This window comes from Leucopleurus acutus (assembly GCF_964270905.1).
Source record: "Leucopleurus acutus genome assembly, chromosome: 2".
Taxonomy (NCBI): domain Eukaryota; kingdom Metazoa; phylum Chordata; class Mammalia; order Artiodactyla; family Delphinidae; genus Leucopleurus; species Leucopleurus acutus.
In genome coordinates, this window is record NC_139143.1 from 164,824,215 (window position 1) to 164,850,031 (window position 25,817).

The 25,817-nt window shown below is 36.0% G+C and overlaps 1 protein-coding gene and 1 pseudogene across 4 annotated transcripts in view; one reads left to right on the plus strand and one right to left on the minus strand.

Moving 5' to 3' along the window:
* Positions 1–25,817, minus strand: part of LOC309958664 (protein argonaute-3) — a 128,049-nt gene that overhangs the window by 66,755 nt on the left and 35,477 nt on the right. For 2 of the 3 annotated variants that reach the window (XM_082834748.1, XM_082834747.1), the window contains 3 exons: positions 9,539–9,659; positions 5,615–5,823; positions 4,675–4,811 (listed from right to left, as the gene is read on the minus strand). In XM_082834748.1, the coding sequence (XP_082690874.1) occupies positions 4,675–4,811; positions 5,615–5,823; positions 9,539–9,659 (467 nt within the window). Of the gene's footprint in view, positions 1–4,674; positions 4,812–5,614; positions 5,824–9,538; positions 9,660–15,629; positions 15,695–25,817 lie in introns of all 3 variants that reach the window. The other variant, XM_082834749.1, reaches the window with a different exon arrangement.
* LOC309958665 (large ribosomal subunit protein eL21-like) lies at positions 25,141–25,761 on the plus strand (annotated as a pseudogene). The gene has a single exon. The product of its transcript is annotated as a large ribosomal subunit protein eL21-like (transcript).

Sequence of the window (25,817 nt, forward strand, 5' to 3'; positions counted from 1 at the left end):
AAGTGCTGATGAATATTCATTTAACTCTATCCTAAAAATTGATTATATCTTATTTTCAAATAGCTATTGAACTTTCATTCACACAATCTGACCATATATTAGGTTACTAAAAAAAAAAAAACCCTCAACAAATTCTAAAAATAGAAATACAAACCACATTTTCTGATTAACAGCAAAATGAAACTAGAAATTTATAACACAATCAGAAAATAAAAAGATCTTCAATCTGAAAATTTAAAAAGTCTCTCAAACAACATTTGGATAATATGGGAAATACAAATGAAATCTGTGGTGTTTTGAGAAAATGATATAATAAAAAACTAGGTATTAGAAGCTTTGGAACATAGATAGCTAAAACAGTGATAAGAAGAAAAATAACTGTTCTTTTTGGTTTTTGTTTGTTTTTATTTTTGGCCATGCCATACGGCCTGCAGGATCTTAGTTTCCCGACCAGGGGTCGAACCCACACCCTCAGCAGTGAAAGTGCAGAGTCCCAACCATTGGACCAACAAAGAATTCCCGAAATAATTTTTTTAAATACTTTTTTTAATAAGAAGAAATGAAATTAAATGTTACTAATATAGTTCAAAAAGGAAGGAAAAACAACTAAATTAACTGAAGAAAAGTGGAAGAAAAAATTTATAAAGCTAAAAAGAGAAATTAAGGAGTCAGAAAACAGAAAGCCAGAGAACTAAGAAAAAAATTCAAAAGCTCTTTGGTGGGGGGAGGTGGGGAGAACCCGTTGATTAAACTACTACCTCTCCTAATTAAGAGTAAAAAGAACAAAGCACAAATATAAAAAAGAAACTATGGGGATAAACCACAGAAGTAGACAAAACTGAAAAAAAAAAAAAAAGGAACTACTTAGTAAAGATACATTAGATATAGATAAAATATATATTTCTAAACAGACTGATTTTTCACAAAATAAATGAAAGATTTAAAAGAGCTACCCACCAAACAAAACAAAACACACCAGGCCACAAGATTTTACAGGGGAATTCTACCAAATCTTAAAAGAGCTGATAATTTCAATACTATTTAAAAACTGTTGTACATTTTAGAAAATGGGAAACTTCTAAATTCTTTATGAAATAAAATATTAATACCAAAACTTGAAAAAGACTGCATAAAAAAAGAGAAGATTGCAGATCAGATCAATCTTACTTTTTGCAATTTGATTAAAAAGGTAAAGCATTAAAAAACAGATTCCAGCATCACATTAAAATAATCCAAAACAACCACATGTTTAGTTCAGTGTTTGTTAAAAAAGAAGAGAAATATCATATCATCAGCTCCATAGCCACTAAAAGACATCTGACAAAATTCAACATCCATTCTTGATTAAAAGTACTCAATAAAATAGGAACCAACAGATGCTCCTAAACATATACATACATATATGTATTTAATGCAGAAACACTGGAAGCATTCCTTCTAAAGTAAGGAATAAAAAGAGGATGCCCACTATTCTCTAATGGTTAACACTGTCCTATCTAATTAGTCAATATAATCTGATAAAAAATATTAGAGGTATAAAAATCCAAAGGAAGACGTAAACCTATCACTATCATAGATGAAATGATTATAACCTAGAAACTGCAAGGAAATCACTTGAAAAGTTAATGGAATTCAATAAGGCAGAGAGAAAAAAGTTACTATACAGAAATTAAATGCCTTCATGTACATAAACAATAACCAGTTAGAATCTATAAACCCATTTAATAGGGAAAAAAGAGAGAGAGGACATATCCAGGAATGATAACAAGAAATGTGCAAATTTTATGTGAGGAAAACTTTAAAACACTCCTGAAGTAAACAAAGGCAATCCTGAACAAATGGAAAGGCATAGTGTTTTCTTGGATAGAAAGACTCACTATCTTAAGACTCAGTAACTTAACTTAAAAATATAATGAGGTCACAGTAAAAGTAACAGTCCATCCTCCCATAACCACTAGTTCTGACAAGGTATTTCTAAAGCTTATATAGTGAGATAAGTAAGAATGGCCTAGAAATCCTGAAGAGAAAAATGAGACTAGCCCTAGAAGATATTAAAATTATAAAAGAAAGGACTGACTGAAACACACAGCCCCACCAAAAGACAACTTTCTACATGACAAAAAGCAAAAACAAGACCACACCAAAGATCAAAAGACAAATAACAACCTAGGGATAATATTTGCAATTCATATCACAAAGGGCTAATCTCCTTGATTTCAGAAAGCTCTCTCAGTAAATAAGACCAAAAATCCAACAGAAAAAAAGGAGCAAAGGACATAAAGAATTAATAAAAAAGAAATAAGGTGGCCCTTACATATGTGAAAAGATGGTCAAATGCAAAATAATAGTACATAAGGAAACTATTTCTTGTAAATCTGATTGACAAAAATCTAGAGTTTGACACCTCTAGTGGCAAAGGTATAGGGAAACAGGTAGTCTCATTTACTGATGCAAAATATTTACAATCTCAGTGGAGGGCAATCTGGCAGTAACAATCAAAATTACAAATATATCTGCTTTTGACCCATCAATCTCACCTCCTGGAATCTATCTTAAAAATAAAAATATATGAATGGGGCTTCCCTGGTGGCGCAGTGGTTGAGAGTCTGCCTGTCAATGCAGGGGACACGGGTTCGTGCCCCGGTCCGGGAAGATCTCACATGCTGTGGAGCGGCTGGGCCCGTGAGCCACAACTACTGAGCCTGCGCGTCTGGAGTTTGTGCTCCGCAACGTGAGAGGCCCGCGGCAGTGAGAGGCCCGCGCACCGCGATGAAGAGTGGCCCCCGCTCGCCGCAACTAGAGAAAGCCCACGCACAGAAAAGAAGACCCAGCACAGCCAAAAATAAATAAATAAATGAATTAAAAATATATATATATATGAATGATGTTCTGAAATGGAAAATAATTAAAAACAGCCCTAGTCTTCCCTGGTGGCACAGTGGCTGCGAGTCCGCCTGCTGATGCAGGGGACACGGGTTCATGCCCCGTTCCGGGAAGATCCCACATGCCGCGGAGTGGCTGGGCCCGTGAGCCGTGGCCACTAAGCCTGCGCGTCCGGAGCCTGTGCTCCGCAACAGGAGAGGCCACAACAGTGAGAGGCCCGCGTACTGCAAAAAAAAAACAACAGCCCTAGTATACACCTAAAGATGACTTTAAAAATACATCATCTCGAAGTATCCCCACAATGGTAGATGCAGCTGAAAATAATGACAAAACTATGTACTGATCTGGAAAGACCCAGGGATCCTTGGAGGAATGGCTGATTCCAGGTATAGAGGAGGAAATACAGGATGAATCTGGAAAATTCTGCTGTGCCAGAAAGCAAGAAAGCTATCAAAGACTATGAATTATCAACAGGACAATGTGATTTTCCACATAAGAATTCCACCTAATGTAAAAGGAATAACAATTAGAAAAAATACCAGTTTTTCTAGTGAAAAAATGACTAGTGAAATAAATGACTCAGGTAACAATGATCAACGAATGGAATATCAGTGACTGAAAGACTGACTGGGAAATTTACAATGGAGAGATCAGGCCTACTGGTCTCTGAACATACTGATCAATCTTAGTACCACTAAAGTTGGGAACACTATATACTATATGCCTCCTAATATGATACAATACAGAGCATTTATGAATCAGAATTGAATCAAGCTTACAGGGCCAATTTTCATTTTCAGTAAATATAGGGGATAGAGGAAGAAGACAATGACACCACAAGAAAACAAAAGACAAATCCAGATTTTTGGATATTCAACAGGAAAAGTGAAAGTTTCTACAACAAGTCAATGACACAAAAAAGGAAAAAACAAAACGAAACTAGAGGGAAGGAAATGGGACTACTACATTTTTAAAAGGCATAATAGCCAAATGCGATGTGTGGATCTTGTTTAAATCCTGATTAGAACCAATCAACTATCCCTGAGACTATCAGGGAAATCTGATTATGGACAGAGATTAGAAACTACAAATAAATGATTAATTTTTTTACATATGATAGTGGCATTGTGACTGTGTAAGAAAACATCCATATTTTTAGAGGTGCACACTGTAGTAGGGAAAAAATAACATGCTGTATGGGATTTGATTTAAAATTACTACAGTAGAGGAAGAAATGTACATAGTTTAAGCAAAGGCAGAAAAATCCTGACAATCTGGATACTGGCTACATAGGCAGCAGTTTATCATACTATTCTCTCTACTTTTATATATACTCGAAAATATTCTTAAAAAAAAAAAACACCTAAAAATGAGAATGCAATTAGCACCACATTAAACATCAGTAGTAGGCACAATCTAAGGGTCACCAAGACCAACAGACTTCTCTTCCTTTAAAATATGTATTTCATAATGAAATACTGACTTATATAATTGTTAAGGACAAAAATGAATTATAATTGCTCAGATGATCATGTCAAGGCTTTTACATTTGCTTCCATTTGCTTACTTCATGTTTAGTAGCATTCCAGGACAAGTTCTATATAAAGGATTTCTAAATGAAATACAATAAAAAATAAAGGTTTTTCCAGTTTGTCTTAATATATGTCCAAATATTAATTCAAGACACCAGTACATATAATTACATATAAAATGTACTTATATACAGACACACACACACAGGCCATATAGAAATCAACTACCCAGCACAGAACATGGTTTTAATTCCCTTACCATCAATATTAAGCATCATTTTCCACATGGCAGGCCGAACAGACTGATGGAATCCAAACCAAACTTCCCTGCCCCCTCCCAGAGGGTGGTCATATCCTTCTGGAGCTGAGAAAAAGGAACGCCCCACAGGCGTATATCTACAAAAATTAAAATGGCATGTTCAATCTTTTCCTTCCCATTGAGTATTTAAATCTGCAGAACAGGTGAGTCTAGAGGATATAATCTTAACTTATAATAATGCCTCTCATTATGAATATATGAAACTAAACATTTTCCAAATTTGTGAAATCAAAAAGCAACCACTCAAAATGAAAAAACACCATCCCTCACTGAAATTCTCTATATTTAAAACTAATATTTGAGTAAGATTAAATTTTATTTAAAATAGTTTTAAAAAATAGTTCTAACCTTAGAAAATGCTAAAGAATAAATAATTATTGATCAAAAAGCTACTTCTATAAATGTTGTTTGTAGGACATAATATTTTTCTTTAAAAAGACACACTGATCCTATACATATACAAATAGATATATATATACACATGTGAGATGCTACTGTGATTAAAAAAGTAACAATTTCAACACACTTTGATACTATTATACCAATAATGAAATTACCTTTAAAACACGGTGATTTAACTAAAATACTAAAACTGATAATGTATCAGTTAGTTAAGATTTATAGCTCCTAAGAAAAAGGGTTAGACATTTTTTTCTGAAAAAAATAGCTACGCTAATGATGTGCATTTACTTTCACAAGTCAGAGAATTTTACGTAACTTACTTCTCTCAATGAATTTGTATGCATGCTATTCTTCAACTACGATAATCAAAATATACAACATCTGAAGGTTAACCAAAGGAAGACTGCACAACCTACTTTTGGGAAGAAAGCTTTCACACTTAAAACCTAAAGAGGAAAAAAAAGCCAGAAACACCCACTTCATGGAGGGCAGATGTCGTAGCACCACATCAACGGCATGGACAGGATTAGTGCTGATTGGCTTGTCTAATTCCAGTGGCTCTGGCAAGGTCCGTCCTGTCAGTACTTCATGTAGTAGGTGCCAACTCACCCGAGAGACAAATTTGATTGACACCTTGAAAGGTCGATCTTTTCCACCTTCCCCAGGTAAAGTAACATCTAAATCTACCTGTTGATGGGAGAAGAGTCAACTGGTAAAAGTTTTAAAAGATAAATACAATAATTTTTAACTGATACAAATATTTAAGAGAAAACAAGGCAAATATAAAAAAAAAAAATCTCAATGTGAAATCGATAGACTAAAATGTAAATAAGTTATTTATGCCAGCATTCTTTGTCATTGCAAAATATGGAAATTACCTAAATGACCATTTAGGCAGATATAAAAAAAAAAGGTAACGGAACTGCTATGGAATAATTTCCAAGCTACACTGTTATGTGAAAAAAAGCAAGTACAAGAGATTACAAATAGTATGCCATATTTTATGTGAGAAAGGGGGAAATGGAAAAATATTCATATATCTGCTTATTTTTGTAAAAAGAAACACAGAAAGCATGAATCAGAAACAACAAAAAAAAGGGGTTACTTTCAAAGGATATGAAAGAACAGATTGGAAGAAATAAAGGAAGGATTAACAATTCTGAGTATATTTTTCAGCTTAGTTTTGACTTTTGGAAGCATGTTAAATTAAGTTCTATAACATTAAAAAAATAAAAATAAGATCAACAAGGATGGAGAGAAAAAACTAAAACTGAATAAATACAAAATCAAATGAAACCAAATGCATTTCAAACAAATAACATAGCCAGATTGAAAGAATATTAAAAAAAAAAAAGAAAGAAAGAAAGAAAAGAAAACACTAATTCAGGTAACTCCTGAACATAATATATTTTGACTATACTCTTGGTTAGGGGTGTGGAGGAGGGGTGGGTGGGAAAGAACTGCATACAAAATAAAACCTTAAACTCTTACTACTATGTTTGTTTTCTGTAGTGATATAGTGTAGTAATTCAGAAACTATTTTATATGTACTGTAGGACTGAACAAATAAGTAAAAGTGGTAATATTTTGGAGAGTCAGGGGTTTAAAGGAGAAGCAAGACACAAATATGCCATGTAGGGAGTAAAGGAAGAATCCTTTTGGGATAGACTAGAACTGGAAGAATCAGTTTGAATTCATGATTTCCAATAAACATACTGTACAATATTGCATACAATAAGTGGTACTTGCAGGATACATATGTTAGGTTTATTATATGAATGTAATATTTATTATCTGTTTTGTTTATCTATTTACTTATTTATGTATTTATATTTTCTATCTCTGTCCATTGAAAGGGCTTATAAGCACATATACCCCAGCAGCAATGAGCACATCCAGTACCCAGATTTTGGTTTCTAAATTGTATTCCCTAACTAAAAGAAACCAGTGTACCTTTGAGATATGGCTGGTTGCAGGACTACAGCAGGGAAAACACAAGATGAACCTGGAACATCTTGTGCCCAAAAGTAAGGAAATACTCAAAAAAAAAAAAAAGATGTGTCATGACAAAAGCACACAGGAACCAACTTAAAGGGGCTGCCACAGGCAAAATCTGGGACAATTTGGGCAAATAAATAAGGATAAAGAACTAGAAGAGATGAAAATGTGCTCCCTTACAGTAGAATAACAATGATTAATGTAGAAGGAATGACAGAATTAGAAAATCACCATTACTACATAATAATAAACCTTCCAAGCAAGAATCATCAGCTACTAAAAAAGTCTAAAGAGAAATGGGATTCTTAAAAGTATCTCCCTTACAAAAATTAAAAACTTTGGTGCATCAAAGGACACAATCAACATAGTGAAAAGGCAACCTATGGAATGTGAGAAAATATTCCAAAACATATATCCCATGAGAATACATAAAGAATTCCTAAAACTCATCAACAACAACAAAATCAAATAACCCAATTAAAAAATGGGCAAAGAAGCTGAATACATATTTCTCCAAAGAAGATACACAAAAGGCCCATAAGCATATGAAAAGATGCTCAACATTATTAGTCATTAGGTAAATAAAAATCAAACCCACAATGAGATATTACCTCACACCCAACAGGATGACAACTATCGAAAATTCAGAAAACAACAAATGTTGGCAAGGGTGTGAAGTATTTGGAACCCTTGTCCACTGTTTGTAGAAACATAAAATGGTATAGTCACTATGGAAAACAGTATGGTGGTGTCCCAAAACACTAAAAATACAATTATCATTTATATGATCCAGCAACTCCACTTCTAGGTATATACACAAGAGAACTGAAAGCAGGCATTAGAAGAGAGATTTATACACCCATGTTGCATTATTGCATTATTTTCAATAGCCAAAAGGTGTTCATCAGTGGATGAATGGATAAACAAAATGCGGTATATACATTCAATGGAATATTATTCAACCTTGAAAAGGAAAGAAATTGTGACACACGTGACAACATGAATGAACCTTGAGGACATTATGCTAAGTAAAATAATCCAGTCACAAAAGGACAAATACTGTATGGTTCCACTTATACGAGGTCCCTAGAGTAAATCTATGTTCAAATGGGAAAGCAACCCGAGTGTCCATCAACAGATGAACGGATAAGTAAAATGTAGTATACACATACAACGGAATACTATTCAGCCTTAAAAAGGGAGGAAATTCTGACACATGTCACAACATGGATTAACCTTGAGGATACTATGCTAAGTGAAATAAGCCAATCACAAAAGACAAAACACTATGATTCCACTCATATGAGGTACTAAGAGAGGTCAAATTCATAAAGACAGAAAGTAGAATGGTGGTTGCCAGGGCCTGAGGGGAGGGAAGATGGGGAGTTAAGTGTCTAATGTGTACAGAGTTACAGCTTTACAAGATGGAGATGGATGATGGTGATGGTTGTAAATGTACTTTGACACTGAACCATATCTTAAAAATGGCTCAAATGATAAACTTTATGTTATGTGTATTTTACCACAATTAAAAAAAAATACGATCTCCCCACAAAAGAAAGAAGAATAACTTGAAAGGAGAAACTTGGCAGATACCAACTTAACCAAGTGATCGAAGTTAACATCACCGTTAATGGAACAAATACATATTATGTGCCTCCTGATACGATGCACTATTAAGGAAAGAACACTTACGTAATATTCCTGCCAAAAAAGCTTACTCAGAATCTAACCAAGAGGAAGCACCAGAAAAACACAGAGGGACATCCTACAAAATAACCTGCCTGTAATCTTCAACCATGTTAATGTCATAAAAGAAAAAAAAAAAGGGCTGGGAAATTGTTCCAGAATAAAGAAGACTAAAAAGACGTAACATCTAAATACATTCAGGAACCTGGATTGGATTCTGTACTAAAGGGAAAAAAAAAATGCTGAAGGACATCATTGGAATAAATGGCAAAAATGGAATAGGGGCAGATTAGACAAAAATATATCAATGTAAAATTTAGGGAAGTTGGTAACTGTACTATGGTTTTTATCCTTGCTCTTAGGAAAAACACATTAAAGGGCATAATGTATAAAACCTACTCTTGAATGGTCCAGGAAAAAATAAGTATGTATATGTATCTCTATATATAGCTGTCTCTATAGATACAAAGAAAGTAAAAGAGAAAGGAAAGAGAATGATAAAACAAATGTGGCAAACTTTTAAGAACACTGATGAATCTGGGTATACATGAGTTCTCTGCATGATTCTTACAACTCTTCTTTGAGTTTGAAATTATTTCAAAATAAAAAGTTAAAATAGATAAATGATACATATATAGACTACAATAAAATGGCAATAAGTGCATTTAAAAGACATTGCAAAAGTATAGCTTTCTGATAAAGGAATGCATCTTACCCCTGTAGTTGCCACAGGAAGTGGATTGGCTGTGTAAAGGCTTCTTTTTCCATCATAAACTGGTCTACGGTCCCCAAATATAGTTACTTTAAAATGCTGAACCATTGAGTCAACCACCTCCCTAAAAAAGGGAAAAAATGCATTCATATAATCCTCTGCATGAAGAAATACAAAAATCTTACCTAAAGTAATTTCTTACACTATTTAAAGCTGTCCAAATTCTAAAAGATAATCATACATGGTAAAGATTCTGCTTTCAGGACCATGGCTTAGGATACCAGAAAGATTGATTTCTGGAAGGGATGATATGAATTTCACAAAAGACAGAGAAGAATGAATCCAGTGAATTACTTAATCATTTTGGGACACAGTTGACCTGCAAAATATTATCCTTATAAACTGATCCAAAATCCCTTTCACCATCTCTAAGCACTACCTGACACATTCACCTCTCTTTATCAAAGAATATGATGCTCTTTCCTTTGTGCTCAAATAGCACCTAGTACATATATCTATTAGAACACTTTCTTCACTGTATTATAATTATTATTATATACTTCACTTCTACTAGACTGTGAGATTTTAAGAGCAATAAACACACTTGTATCCTGAACCCGCCCCATTCCTCTACCCACCCATTCTTCCAATGGTATCTAGCCAGTAAGGATATTTTGAAACCTCCATTTTTTTACCCAGCAAACATTTTTATCCTATATACTTACATGGAATGATATTAAAGCTTTTTTAGACATTTAAAAAAATTTGCAGACTACAGAGAGAATAATACCAAATATCCACAAATCAATATTTATTTTTACGTACACATAATTTGTAAAAGCAGTGGAAAGATATCTAGAAGGGTATGTACCAAACAGATACAGTGGTTAGTTACCTCTGGAGAAAGAAGTGAAGAGAAGAATGATTTTTTATTTTGTTTACACAATCTAAATATATTACAATGACAGTACACTCACATAGTACTGGTATAATTTACAATACATTTAAAAGAATGGGAAAAATATTCAATTCTAGCCCAGTGAAGCAGAAGAGAAAGGAGAGAAAAAAGCATTTTCTGGAACAAAATAATTAAGCTGATTTGATACCCAGAGGAATTTTCCAAATGCTCAAAATTTCTATTTCCCCGCCTTTCAATTTTATTTTGCAAGTATTTCTTGCACCAGTCTTCTACTTTCCATTCCCAATTACCATCATCCTAAATTAAAACCTCATGTTCTAGTACCTGAATTATTTTAAGTTTCTTGTTTTTTATGCCTTTAATTTTTTCTTCTCCGGCCCAACTTATATCCCACTGCCAAATGAGTCTCCAAACCCCACTTTTATTCTCCAGGTACAAAAGCTTAAGTTAATCATGCTCCTCAGTTCATGCCACATTATCATCATTCATCTATATAAGACTCCTCTTCTAACTAATTGATTTCTTTCCTTCCATATTCATTTCTTATTCCCATTCTTCCTAATAAGTTATTTTTTCTAATGTGTTTGATAAACATTCTTCTGTTTGCATATATTCCTAACTTTAACCTCTGCACTAGGTTTTTAAAATCTGTTCACGTTGCTGTGGGACACTTAGTTCCTTGTGATGCAAAGTACTCCACATGCTGTCTACTTACTCTCCCAGCAATACAGACTCAGAGAACAGTCAGCCACCAAAACAATGCTACAATGCAATATCCCCTTCTATGTCCCCTTATGAACTTGTGTGAGAATTAATCTCCGGCTATATATACCCAGGAACAAAACTGTTAGGTCCAAGTGAATTTTATCAACTAAATGATGAAGAACTGCCAAACTGCTCTGCAGAATGGCTGCACTGAACAATCCTCCTGGAGGTTCCTATTTCCCTACATCCCAGACAAGATTTGGCATTATCCAGCTTTGCTTTCTAATTTTTGCTAGCCCAGTAAATTATTTGCCAGCCCAATAAAAGCTTGTTTTATTTAGATTTCTCTTATTACTAATGAATTTGAGCATCCCTTCATTATTTGTGTTTCTTCTTTTGTGAATTCCCTGTTTGTTTCCTTTGTTCATTGTCTATTGGGGTCCCAGTTTTCTTGTTGAATTGAAGGAGTTTCTTTGATATTCTAATGTTAATTCATTTAACAGGTTTAGTTGTTGCAAATATCTTCCCCCAAATGTTACCTACCTGTTAACAATGTCCATGTATTTACTGAACTGAAATCTTTAATGCTGTATCATCAAATTAATCATTTTTTAACCTTATGGTTTCATACTTTTAAGGTTTTAAGAAATAATTTGCAAATATTAACTCACAAAGATGTACTATGTTTCATTAACTCTATAATTTTATCTATATTATGTTGGTCACTAATCCATTTGAGGTTCTTCTTTATAAACAGTATGATGTAAGAAATCAATTTTATTTTTCTCCCTACCAGTCTTCCCACACCATCTACTAAACAATCTATATTTAACTGATCAATTTATAATGCCAGTTTATCTTATTAAGTTCTGATCTGAGTTCTCTATGCTGTCCCAGTGGTCTCCTTGTCTGTTCTTGGACCAGTATCATATGTTTTCATGATTACTGGAGTGTTTTATTATGTTGTAATGCGGGGTAGGGCAAGTTCCTTTTCTTTCTCTAAGATATCAATAACTTGGAAATTCATGGAAACATTTATTCAAAATAAATTTCGAGTCCTCCCCCACTGCCCCAAACTATCAATACAATAAGGAAAAGAAACATATCTAGTGCCCTACATATAGTAAACAATCAAAAAATATCTGTTGGGACTTCGCTGGTGGCGCAGTGTTTAAGAATCCACCTGCCAATGCAGGGGATACGGGTTCGAGCCCTGGTCTGGGAGGATCCCACATGCTGTGGAGCAGCTAAGCCCGGGCGCCACAACTACTGAGTCCATGAGCCACAACTACTGAGGCCCGCACGCCTACAGCCCCATGCTCCGCAACAAAGAGAGGCCACCGCAGTGAGAAGCCGTGCACCACAACGAGGAGTGGCCCACCCCCCCACCCCCACCCCCGTCACAGCTGGAGAAAACCCGCACACAGCAACAAAGACCCAACCCAGCCAAAAATAGATAAATAAATTTATTTTTTTAAAAATCTGTTGGTTAAGAAACCCTCAAATAATACAAACTCGAGAGACAGGGCTAGTATGCTAAAAACAAATTAGTGTATTAAAAGCTACTGACAAACTACCACAATAAACAAAATAAAAGAAGATGAAACATAATACGGGTAACTGTGAAGTCTAAACACTTATGTTTGAAAAGTTCAACTGCAATAAGAACAAATTAGAGGATCTAAACTTACCCACTGCTCTCCTGCAAAGGGGATTTAGGTGACTATAAATCCAAAATCAACTAATACTGTGATGTAGTTTCTTCAGAATTAAAGAACTCAGGTTGCATATATTCAAATACCCAGTATAAGGCAGGTAACCATCCCATCAAATATTACACAGGTCATTTCAAACTGGAGTACTCTGTTCAATTCGGAAAAAACTTAAGACCCTAACAAATGAAATATAATCATAAAAAGGTAATCCTGATAGAAACTCACATAATATGAGCAAAAATAAATCAAATTAAGGACTCTTAGTCTAGAATAGGAAAGAGTCAAAGGAAATTAGAGAAGTCTTCAGCTATTCTGACAGACTGTCATGTGAAAAACTGCGTAGAGTATCTTCCTTGTATGGGAGGACAGAATTAGGACAAATAGTTGGAAAATATTAAGAAGCTAGATTTTGGAACAAAAATTTCCAACATTTGCTAACCACCAGAGTTATTCACGAGTGGATTACACTATCTCATAAAGTACCTGAGTTCATCCTTGCTAGAACTGTTCAAAAAGCACTTATGGGGCTTCCCTGGTGGCGCAGTGGTTGAGAGTCCGCCTGCCGATGCGGGGGACGCGGGTTCGTGCCCCGGTCCGGGAGGATCCCGCATGCCGCGGAGCGGCTGGGCCTGTGAGCCATGGCCGCTGAGCCTGCGCGTCCGGAGCCTGTGCTCCGCAACGGGAGAGGCCACAACAGTGAGAGGCCCGTGTACAGCAAAGAAAAAAAAAAAAAAAAAAAAAAAAAAAAGCACTTATGTCAGAGAAGATACCGACTAGAAGATTGAAATGAATAATGTCTACAATCCCCTCTAACAGCAAAATTTAATTAAGAGAATATCAAATAATGAAACTGCAGATCATAGCATCAGATACAGAAACTCCTTTATAAATAATTACACTAAATATTGATTTGAACTTAAGGCTTCTGAGCCTTTACAGAATGGTATTAGAATTCTATGTACATTGGGCAATTTTAACTTTAATCTCTTACTAATATGATATAATTAAATGATATATTTAGACTTTTAATGGAACTTTATTATGCAAATTAACAAAATGACAAATGCAGGAACTGCAACTTGTCTTTTTTTTTTGCAGTACGCGGGCCTCTCACTGCTGTGGCCTCTCCTGTTGCGGAGCACAGGCTCCTGGCTCACAGGCCCAGCCGCTCCGCGGCATGTGGGATCCTCCCGGACCGGGGCATGAACCCGCGTCCCCTGCATCGGCAGGCGGACTCTCAACCACTGCACCACCAGGGAAGCCCAACTTGTCATTTTTTATCTCAAATGATACTATAGCAAAGCGTAGTTTATTAGAATATTCATCAGGCAGGCATGTGAAACTAGAGGAAAAACTCTCTAAAACAGTAATTTACCTAGTCATCTAGTCAGCTGTAGCAGCAAAGGTACTCACTATATTATGAAGAAAGTTTGAACTGAGAAATGGCCAACTTGAGGAGCCTTTAAAATATGTGGTAACATATGTACTGGAGAAAAAATAAGTAGACATGAGTTTTTAGTCCCACTCTGCCACTAAATTGTTGGGAAATTTACTTGGCTTCTCTGAATTTAGTTCCTTTATCAATAAAAATGAGATAATCGTCTCAGGGCTGTTATAGGGACCATGTGGGATATTAGTGAAAGTACCTTGGGGGAAAATGGTAAATATGTATCATACTATTTTTATATAAAAATTTAAGCACAATTATCTCAAAATTGTACTTCAAGAATGATACTGAGGTACGGAAGTCTTCCTAACAACAAACATACATTACAATGCAGTAGCATCAAATATAGTAAATAATACAAACAATGAATTCTGCTAATTAACAGAAACTGTGAACTGAATTTTCCCTACATTGTAGTTTGTGGAGCACTAGTCTTTTATTATAACAATGAACAATGAGGGGAGGAATCTTTTGTTCAAATGTAGAAATTTCAGGATAACATTTTAAGTGTGTACTGTTAAGCCAGCTTCTTAGTTTACAATAAAAAGTAAAGCTACCAAAACCAAAATACATAAAATATTTTAACTTCTAAAGCAGTATGTAGGAAAGAAATTTGGGAAAGAAAATCTGAGTAACTGGGTGTAAGAACTTCTAACCAATCTTTAGTGGCTTCCTTTTTTTTTTTTTTTTTTTTTTTGCTGTACACGGGCCTCTCACTGTTGCGGCCTGTCCCGCTGCGGAGCACAGGCTCCGGACGCGCAGGCTCAGCGGCCATGGCTCACGGGCCCAGCCGCTCCGTGGCATGTGGGATCCTCCCGGACCGGGGCACGAACCCGTGTCCCCCGCATCAGCAGGTGGACTCTCAACCACTGCGCCACCAGGGAAGCCCAGTGGCTTCCTTTTACTAATAACCTTAGTCTGAAGAGGGAAGAATTCTTGCAGAGAATAATATGATGCATTTTTGTAGAACCTCAGGACAGAATTTTAAAATCCTGAAGAATATCTGGCAATCACTACAAAAATGGAAACTCGGGCTTCCCTGGTGGCGCAGTGGTTGAGAGTCCGCCTGCCAATGCAGGGGACACGGGTTCATGCCCCGGTCAGGGAAGATCCCACATGCTGCGGAGCGGCTGGGCCCATGAGCCATGGCTGCTGGGCCTGCGCCTCCGGAGCCTGTGCTCCGCAATGGGAGAGGCCACAACAGTGAGAGGCCGCGTACCGCAAAAAAAAAAAAAAAAAAAAAAAAATGGAACCTCCCTGAGTACATTAGGTCTTACACAGGGCTACAGCCTACCTTCCCACTCTTACCTCAACCACCACTTCCTATATTCTGGTACCAAGTCTTTTGACTCCATCATGCTCTGGTGCACAGACTGTAAAGTAAAATTTAATATTGTTTTCAGTAAGTTCCACTTTACCACCTGACTCATACAGCAGAAAAATGGTAGGAGAGGGAAACTTTAACGTAAAAAGGAGAGGAAATTATTTTCCTGTTAATTGTTACTATAAACTCACAGAGACCCATCTTCATCTTGTTTTTAGGTACCTCTTAATTCTCTGCTCCCAAAAGGTAGAATGGGAAATATTATTTTAGTCTTTAGGAGAAAACGTAAAATAGTATTTTCCTCTAAAAGTGACTATTCACCTTAGTTTAGTATTCCCAGCTACAATAAATTAACCTGCCACTATAATACAGACAGAACAAAGGAAGGTTGCTAAGGTATAACAAGACGCTAAAATCACCCAGAAGTTTATAAAACACAGCGAAAACAGCTGACAGCCTCTCCTAGTATCCTTCTAACCTCTAATTTATCTTCATAACTCTGTACCAAGTAGCAGAGAAGGTAGCCATACCTTTGCATCAAGTTAAAGTTTAAAGATGCAGAGTAGAGGAGAAAGGAGTTATACTTTAGATCAACTTTTTAATACCTTATAAAATTTGTAGTACATCAGAGCATTTTACCATAAACTATCTTCACTGCTAATTCATATGGGTGTGAATTCTTTCATAATCTTATATAACCACACTAGCTAATCTAGTAACCATTTCTAGTATTCACAAACAATTGATAGATTACTTTAGACTGAGCAACAGATTTTTAACTCAATGTGGCTTATACTAACAATTCTCTAGAACACTTCTCCCTCAGGCCACCATTGACTTCTTAATAGACATAGCCTCTTTTCAGTCTCTACGTTCCTCGCTTCTTTTAGCATTTGCCACTGTGATCAATCCTTGAAAATCACAATCCATCCTTTACTTTCTCTGAAACAGCTTCTACTTTGTCCTGGTTCTCCTACCTTTGCAATCTCTAAGTGTCTTCACTGGCAACCTGAAACAACAGTATCCCCAGAGATCTATTCTCAGTTTTCTTATCTTGACGCTACACATTCTCCCTAGCTTTTAACTATCACCTATATGCTGACACATCTCAAATCTCAATCTTGACTTATTTCCTGAGCTCTAGGCGCTTATTTCCAATAATCTATTGAACTTATCCATTTTGATGTTTCTTACACAATTCAACCTCCAAATAGTCAAGAGAAAATAAAAAACTTGGTCCTTTCACCATCTGTATTTCTGTTAAAGCCATCAACATTGTACAAGGAAGGAACTATGAAGCCATTCTTATCTCTTCCCTTTCTCTACACACCTAAATTATTCATTCTTCTTCTAAATCTTACATCTAAGCCTTTGCTCCACCGCCACTGCCACTGCTACTAGTTAAGTCTTAGAACACACTATCTCTAATCTAAAAAAGTAGGTACCAAACACGAATTTGAAAAGATACAAGCACCACGATGTTCATAACAGCAGTATTTGCAATAGCCAAGACATGGAATCAACCCAAGTGCCCATCAACAAATGAATGGATAAAGATGTGGTGTATGTGTGTGTACACACACACACACACACACACACACACACACACACACACACACAAAATGGAATATTACTCAGCCATTAAAAAGAATGAAATTCTGCCATTTGCAGGAACATGAATGGACCTAGAGAATATTACGCTTAGTGAAATAAGTCAGACAGAGAAAGACCAAATACTGTATGATATCATTTATATGTGTAATCTTAAAAATAATACAAATGAATGTATATGCAAAACAGAAACAGACTCACAGCTATAGAAAACAAACTTCAGTTACCAAAGGGGAGTGAAGAGGGGGGAGGAACAAATTAGGGCTATGGGATTAACAGATATAAAGTACTATGTATAAAATAGGTAAGCAACAAGGATATATTTCATAGCACAGGGAATTATAGCCATTATCTTGTAATAACTTATAATGAAGTATAATCTGCAAAAATACTGAATCACTGTTATACACCTGAAACTAATATTGTAAATCAACTATACTACAAATTAAAAAAAATAGGGGACTTCCCTGGTGGTCCAGTGGTTAAGAATCCCTCTTCCAATGCAGGGGATGCGGGTTCGATCCCTGGTCGGGGAACTAAGATCCCACATGCCGCGGGGCAACTGAGCCCACGAGTCACAACTAGACAGAAGCCCGCGCACCGCAACAAAAGATCCCATATGCTGCAACTAAGACCCAACGCAGCCAATAAATAAATATTAAAAAAAAAAGTATTAGAGGTGCTAGTGGCTATGCTGGAGTATGAGAAAAAATGGTTAGAAGTATTTATATTTAATTTTCATCTAACAATTACAAATTGAGATGGACTAAAATTCATGAATAGGGATTGACACTGGTATCCTCATTTAGTCCACATCTGACGATCAGGTGTAACATAGGTAGGTACACAAGGAATCCTAAGAGAATAATGGGAGTTCTGCAACATAAGAGTTAACAGTGGAACTCCCACTCATTCATGCATCTTCAGCATGTTGTAACTTATTTCCGTTCAAGTGTGTGGCATATATTCTATCAGGTTTTGGTACAGTAATCAGAACACGTCAGATTACTAAATCTAATCTTAAATAGTTTATTTCAAAATATTGTTTCCCACCTTTAATTTTTCAATAGTTATGCAATGTTAGAATAGTAGTACATGTCCATAAATTAAAAAATTTTAAATGTGTGTGTGTATATTTATTTATTTATTTATTTATTTATTTATTTATTTATTTATTGTTGAATGCATGGGTAAGTATGTTTTAACTAATAGGGATGCAAGATCAAAAGTTTGAAGACTACTGCAATCGCCTTCCAAATGTTCTCCATGACCCTGGTCTTTCTCTTCTCTAATTCATTCTCCCCACTGCCATTAGAAATGCTTCTTTTTTTTTTGGCTGCATCATGCCACTTGCAGGATCTTAGTTCCCTGACCAGGGATTGAACCTATGCCCTTGGCAGTGAAAGCATGGAGTCATAACCATTGGACCACCAGGGAATTCCCTAGAAATGCTTTTATAGAACCCTTGTACACTGTGAGTGGGAATGTATATTGGTGCAGTCACTATGGAGAATAGCACAGAGGTTCCTCAAAAATCTAAAAACAGAGTTGCCATATGATCCGGCAATCCCACTCCTGGGCATATACCCAGACAAAACTATAATTCGAACAGATACATGCACCCCTATGTTCAATGCAGCACTATTTACAATAGCCAAGACATGGATACAACCTAAATGTCCATCGACAGATGAAAGGCTAAAGAAGATGTGATATATATACAATGGAATATTACTAAGCCATTAAAAAGAATGAAATAATGCCATTTGCAGCTACATGGATGGACCTAGATATTATCATACTAAGCGAAGTAAGTCAGAAAGAGAAAGACGAATACCATATGATATCACTTATACATGGAATCTAAAATATGACACATATGGGAATTCCCTGGCAGTCCAGTGGTTAGGATTCTGCGCTTTCACTGCTGAAGGCCTGGGTTCAATCCCTGGTCGGGGAACTAAGATCCCACAAGCTGCGTGGTACAGCAAAAGAAAAAAAAAAAAGACACATATGAACTTACCCACGAAACAGAAACAGACTCACAGACATAGAGAACAGACTTGTGGTTGCCAAGGGGGAGGGCGGAGGGGAGGGTTGGACTGGAGTTTGGGACTAGCAGACGCAAACTATTATATATAGAATAGATAAACAACAAGGTCCTACTGTATAGCACAGGGAACTATATTCAGTACTCTGTAATAAACCATAATGGAAAAGAATATGAAAAAGAATGCACACACACACACACACACACACACACACACACACACACACACACACACATATAAAAAAACTGAATCACTTTGCTGAGCACCAGAAACTAAGACAACATTGTAACTCAACTATAATCCAATTAAAAAAAAAAACACTGAAAAGAAAGAAAGAAAGAAATGCTTTTAAATATAGGTGTTCCTAATTTGCTCAAAAGCCTCCAGTGGCTCTCTACTCTTTCTGAATTCACAAGCCTTGGCATGGATTTAAGATCCTTTATAACCTACTTGCTGGCCAACTTTTTCAGACTCTAGCTACTCTATTTATACTGGCCTATTTCTGTTACATAAACATGTCACACCTTTGCTCATGCTCTCTCTCTATGGATTATTCTTTCCCTTAGTCCACTGGGTAACTATTCAGCTCAGGTAACAATGTCATGTACCCTATCTTCCTCGCTAACCAAAAGCAGGAATCTTTTATCACAGCATATACTGCACATCTCACAGAACTTGTCATTCTATACAGACTATATAATCCTTGGCAGGAATCATGTCTTATTTATCTTGTTATCTCCAGAACTTAGCACAGTGCCTGACACAAACAGGGGCACAATAAGTTAAACAGTTAATGAAAACATAGGGAAGTTTTTAAAAATTATCTTTTTAAAAGTTACTGCAGGCTTTAGAATTACAGTTCTAGTCAGGATCCATATATCCTGAAATCTAGTACTAATAGCATTCTGCTTTGGTACAATAATATGGTACATTCAGATAACTGCTTTAAATTAATTTAACTCAGCCTAAGAAAAAAAATGGAGCATACTAGAAGTAAACAAGTCAAGGCACATCCTACAATGGAATACTATACAGCTGTTATTGTAATTTAAATCTACACAAATAGATAGATATTAGGAAAAAACCCTACCTACTAGTCCCTGATGTTCAGACATATATTTATTTATAAGATTATCTTTGAATTTCAAATATATTGTAGGAATATTAGCCAAAAGGTTAATTTCTACTGAGTAATTTATTTAAATGCTACTTTAAAAGAATCTTGAGATTTGAAATAATCACCATCTATTAGCTTTCCTATCTTCCAAGTGACTAACAACTAACAAGGAAAATAAAACTTGCTTTTTTTTTTTAACTGACATATTTTGCATGATATAGTTTCCCCAAGATAGCTAAACGTTCAAAACTATACCATTTGATTTTCACCGGCAGTGTTTTCTGGTGTATGTCTTCTAAATCATTTTAATCAGAAGCATACCCCTCTACAGATAAGACACCAAAAGAACAGCTGGCAAAAGAAAAAAATAATTGTACTTCATCAAAATGAAAAATGTTTGTGTTTCAGAGGATACCATCAAGAAATTGAAAAGGCAGCACAAGGAATATAGCCAATATTTTATAATAACTTTGTATGGAATATAATCTATTAAATATCAAATCACTATTTTATATACCTGAAACTAATAATATAATATTGTAAATAAACCATATTTCAATTAAAAGAAAAAAGAAAAAATTTTTTAAAAGGAAGTAAAAAGGCAAGGTGCAGAAAGGGAGAAAATTTTTGCAAATCATCTTATCTGATAAGGTATAAAGAACTCCTACAACTCAGTAACAAAAAGGCAAATGATCCAATTTAAAAATGGGCAAAAGACCTGAATAGACATTTCTCTGAAAATATACAAATAGCCAATAAGTGCACAAAAATATGGTCAATATCACTAGCCATCAGGGAAATGCAAATCAATGTAACAATGAGATACTACTTAACAGTCACTATGATGGCTATAATCAAAAAGACAGATAAATGTTAATGAGGATGTAGAGAAACTGGAATCACCACACACTGCTAATAGAAATGTAAAATGATGCAGCCACTTTAGAAAAGAGTCTGGCAGTTCCTCAAAAGGTTAAACATAGAGTTACCATATGATTCCCCTCTTGGGAATACACTCAAGAGAAACGAAAACACGTCCCACACAAAATTCTGTACATGAATGTGCATAGCAGCATAATTAAGAGACAAAAATGTGTAAACAACTCACATGTCCACCAACTGATGAACTGATACACAAAATGTCCATACAATGGAATATCATTAAGCAATAAAAAGGAATGAAGTACTAATACATGTTACAACATTATGTGAAAACGTGAAATGGGGCTTCCCTGGTGGCGCAGTGGTTCAGAGTCCACCTGCCGATGCAGGGGACATGCGTTTGTGCCCCGGTCCGGGAAGATCCCACATGCCGCGAAGCGGCTAGGCCCGTGAGCCATGGCCGCTGAGCCTGCGCGTCCAGAGCCTGTGCTCCGCAACGGGAGAGGCCACAACAGTGAGAGGCCCGCGTACCGCAAAAAAGAAAAAAGCAAAAAAAACGTGAAATGGGGCTTCCCTGGTGGCGCAGTGGTTGAGAGTCCGCCTGCCGATGCAGGGGACACGGGTTCGTGCCCTGGTCTGGGAAGATCCCACATGCCGCGGAGCGGCTGGGCCCGTGAGCCATGGCCGCTGAGCCTGTGTGTCTGGAGCCTGTGCTCCGCAACGGGAGAGGCCACATCAGTGAGAGGCCTGCATACCACAAAAAAAAAAAAGAAACAAAAACGTGAAATGAAAGAGGTCGGTCACACAGAGGCCACATATTGTATGATTCTATTTATATTTAAATGTCCAGAAAAGGCAAATCTACAGAGACAGAGAGTAGATTAGTGTTGGGCAGGGACTGCAGGGAGGGAGGCAATGGGGAGTGACTGCTAGTGAGTATGGGATTTCTTTGGTGGAGGACAAAATGTTCTAAAGTATGACTGCAGTGACAGTTGTACATTATCACTGTGAACATACTAAATGCCACTGAATTGCACACTTTAAATGAGTGAATAGTGTAGTACGTGAATTTTATATCAATAAGGATGTTATTTAAAAGAAGAATGTCCTGTACTTCCCTGGTTGTGCAGTGGTTGAGAGTCCACCTGCCAATGCAGGGGACACGGGTTTGATCCCTAGTCTGGGAAGATCCCACGTGTCGTGGAGCAACTAAGCCCACGAGCCACAACTACTGAGTCCGCGCGCCTAGAGGCCGTGCTCTGCAACAAGAGAAGCCACTGCAGTGAGAAGCCCACGCACCGCAACGAAGACTCAAAGCAGCCAAAAAAAAGAAAAGAAAACAAACAAACAAAAAAACCCAAAGTGTTAAAAAAAAAAAAAAGAATATCCCTTTCTTGGCACACTACCCTGTTATTACACTATGCCAATAATATTCCTAATAACAGTAGAAGAGAGTTTCTTCACTCTGACTTGCTATTTCTATTTAAAAGCCAAAATCATATCAATATAGATTTTTTCCTTCTAAGATTCAATCATTAGAATTACACTACATGCATATGCACTATGCACACTCAGCACTATGTCATTAATCATAATAGAATAGTAACAGCAATCATACTAGTACAATGACTATAAGATAATGCTTAATTTGTAAAAGAAAATAAAACCAAAAACTTCGATCACAATCTATTACCAACTATTTCAACATTCCTTCAAATCTTTATGCAAGGAGATCTTATATTTATAATCATGCTGCCTACACAACTTTCCCCATCTATTTCACTATTTAACAATTTTGAATAAATATGGAACAGTCTATTCATGGTTTACCCTCATATATATTTAGTAGCTGGACAAACTAGCATAAAAATCTCAAGTTACAGATTTTATACTTTAGGTCATAATATTTCTAGAAATTAATTTTTAAGACCATTCACTTGTTAAAAGAAAACAAGAAACATCTGAAATCTGCTTTACATGCTCTTTTAACTAATGATGATTTTATAATCAAATCATTAAATTGGGAAAAAAAGAAACACATAGACACACACTCCCCAAAGAAGTGAGGAAAGGATAAAAAAGGCAACAGACAGAAAGTCTAAAGTAGAAAAATTGACTCACAAGATGATTCACAAGCATTTCCTGGATATTTTGTCCAAGAAAACTCTTCTGACTAAAGTGGAAACTTGTTTGGCTGCAATACATCATTCTACTATTATGATTAATGCCACAGTGCCAAATATTTGAGCATGTGGCATATGGACAAGAGAAACCTCATATGTGTTGATTTAAATACTGCTGCATTTTGGCCCATAACTGTTTAGTTCATATTGAAAAGGAATTGTAAAGTTCTATTTAGTTTCTTCTAACTTCTAGAATTCTAGTTGTTGAAGTGTAAGAACTGAACCAATTTAGGAAGCCCACCAACAATTTTAACTGACTAATTACATGATATTGCAAAAAGTGAAGACAAAAGCTAGGCTTTTGAAGAAAATAAAGGGAATAAGTTTTGTGGATGTTGACATAAAATTAAATCAATATTATTAACAAAGTATAAAGTTGGTTAACGCCAATTTTAGAGTCCCAAGGAAGTCCTATAGCTCCTATCAAAACTCAAATAAAAGGTACACGATAAAAAAAATTTCCATTTGGGAACATCTAAATTGCAGATCCTTTACTCCTACTGACAAATAACGTAAGAAGACAAAGCAACATAAAGATGAAATATAATTAGGGATGCCAAAAGGACTGTAAGTTAAAACCAGAATGTACCACACTAATTTATTATATACATTTTCCTCCCAAACTTAACCAACATGTTGAGCATCTACATATGAAACTCTATGGTACGCAACTTCATATACACACATATAACATGTGATTATTCCTCTACCAAAAAAAAGGTAGGAAAAAGAACAAATCTAATAAACAATTTTGTTCTTTTTTACCCAACGTTATTGCCAATGCCCTAGTCCCTCATAACTCATCTGAAATACTAAAAAAAATTTCAATTGACATCCCTCTAAGTCCCAAGCCTCCAACTCCTACCACTTCCTCAATTCCATCCCATTTTGTCTTCAAGTGATTTTGTTTTTCTAACATTTTCGTCATATAATTTTCCTATTCAATAAATAACGTATAAGAATTCTTCACTATATACTGCTAAAGTTAGGGACAATTTTTTCAGGCAGGGCAAGGTGAAGAGGCAATAATAAGGAATTCAGCTAAGAAATATCTGCCTTAGACATTCTATCAGTTAAGAGACTTCCTTAGATTAATAAATGCCCTTTAAAAATGTAAACATCTACCAGAAAGGTCAGAATTATCCTTCATTCAAATTTATACATTAACACCCCCATTTTGAGAAACAAGAAAAAGGGAATTTGAGAGTGCAGCATAAGACAGTTGGTCCCTGTAAGCCCAAAGACAGACAAAAGAGAAGGACACTAACATAAAGACTAACCTATATATCCTAGGAAAGAAGGGTAGGGAACTGAAAATCCATATCTAGGCATACAAAGCCCTCTATAATGTCCAGTTCTCTTTCCTGTCTCCTACCAACACACTCATCCCATTTTACTTTTATAAGCATTTCATTCATTTTACTGAGTATTTATTATGTGCCAATCATTGAGCTAAGATCAGGGCTACAAAGATGATGATAAAGAATATTACTTTTCATGAAGAGGTTACACTGAGAGAAGAGGGTAACAAATAACGCACTAAAAATACTGTGATGAAAGTGTACACCAACCAAGTACTACAAGGTCATAGTAGAATGAACTACCATCTGGCCTTTCGGCTGGAACCACCATCTTCCAATAATTCACCAAAATGACCAACACAAAGGGAAGGAGGAGGGGTACTTGCTATATGTTCTCTAGGCCTTTTAGAAAACACGGAGTTGTTCCTTTGGCCACATACATGCGAATCAAGAAGAAAGTGATATTGTAGATATCAAGCGAATGGGCACTGTTCCATAAGGAATGCCCCACAAATGTTACCATGGCAAAACTGGAAGAGTCTACAGTGTTACCTAGCACAATGTTGGCATCGTTGTAAACAAATAAGGGCAAGATTCTTGCCAAGAGAATTAATGTGCCTATCAAGCACATTAAGCACTCTAAGAGCCAAGACAGCTTTCTGAAATGTGTGAAGGAAAACGATCAGAAAAAGAAGGAAGCCAAAGAGAAAGGTACTTGGGTTCAGCTGAAGCGCCAGCCTGCTCCACCCAGAGAAGCACACTTCATGAGAACCAGTGGAAAGGAGCCTGAATTGTTGGAACCCATTACCTATGAATTCATGGCATGATGGGTGTAAAGAAAACAAAAGACCTGGACTGTACATATGTTTCTCTTAATTGAGTAGAAGTGTTGTGTCCCTTCTCCCAAAGAAATATTTAAAGCACATTTTAACTGTGTCCGAATTCAGTGGGTGATGTCTTTACTTTTCAAATTTAATTGTTTTTCTTCCTGAAAGATGTGAGGTAATTTGTTGTGCAATATACTCCA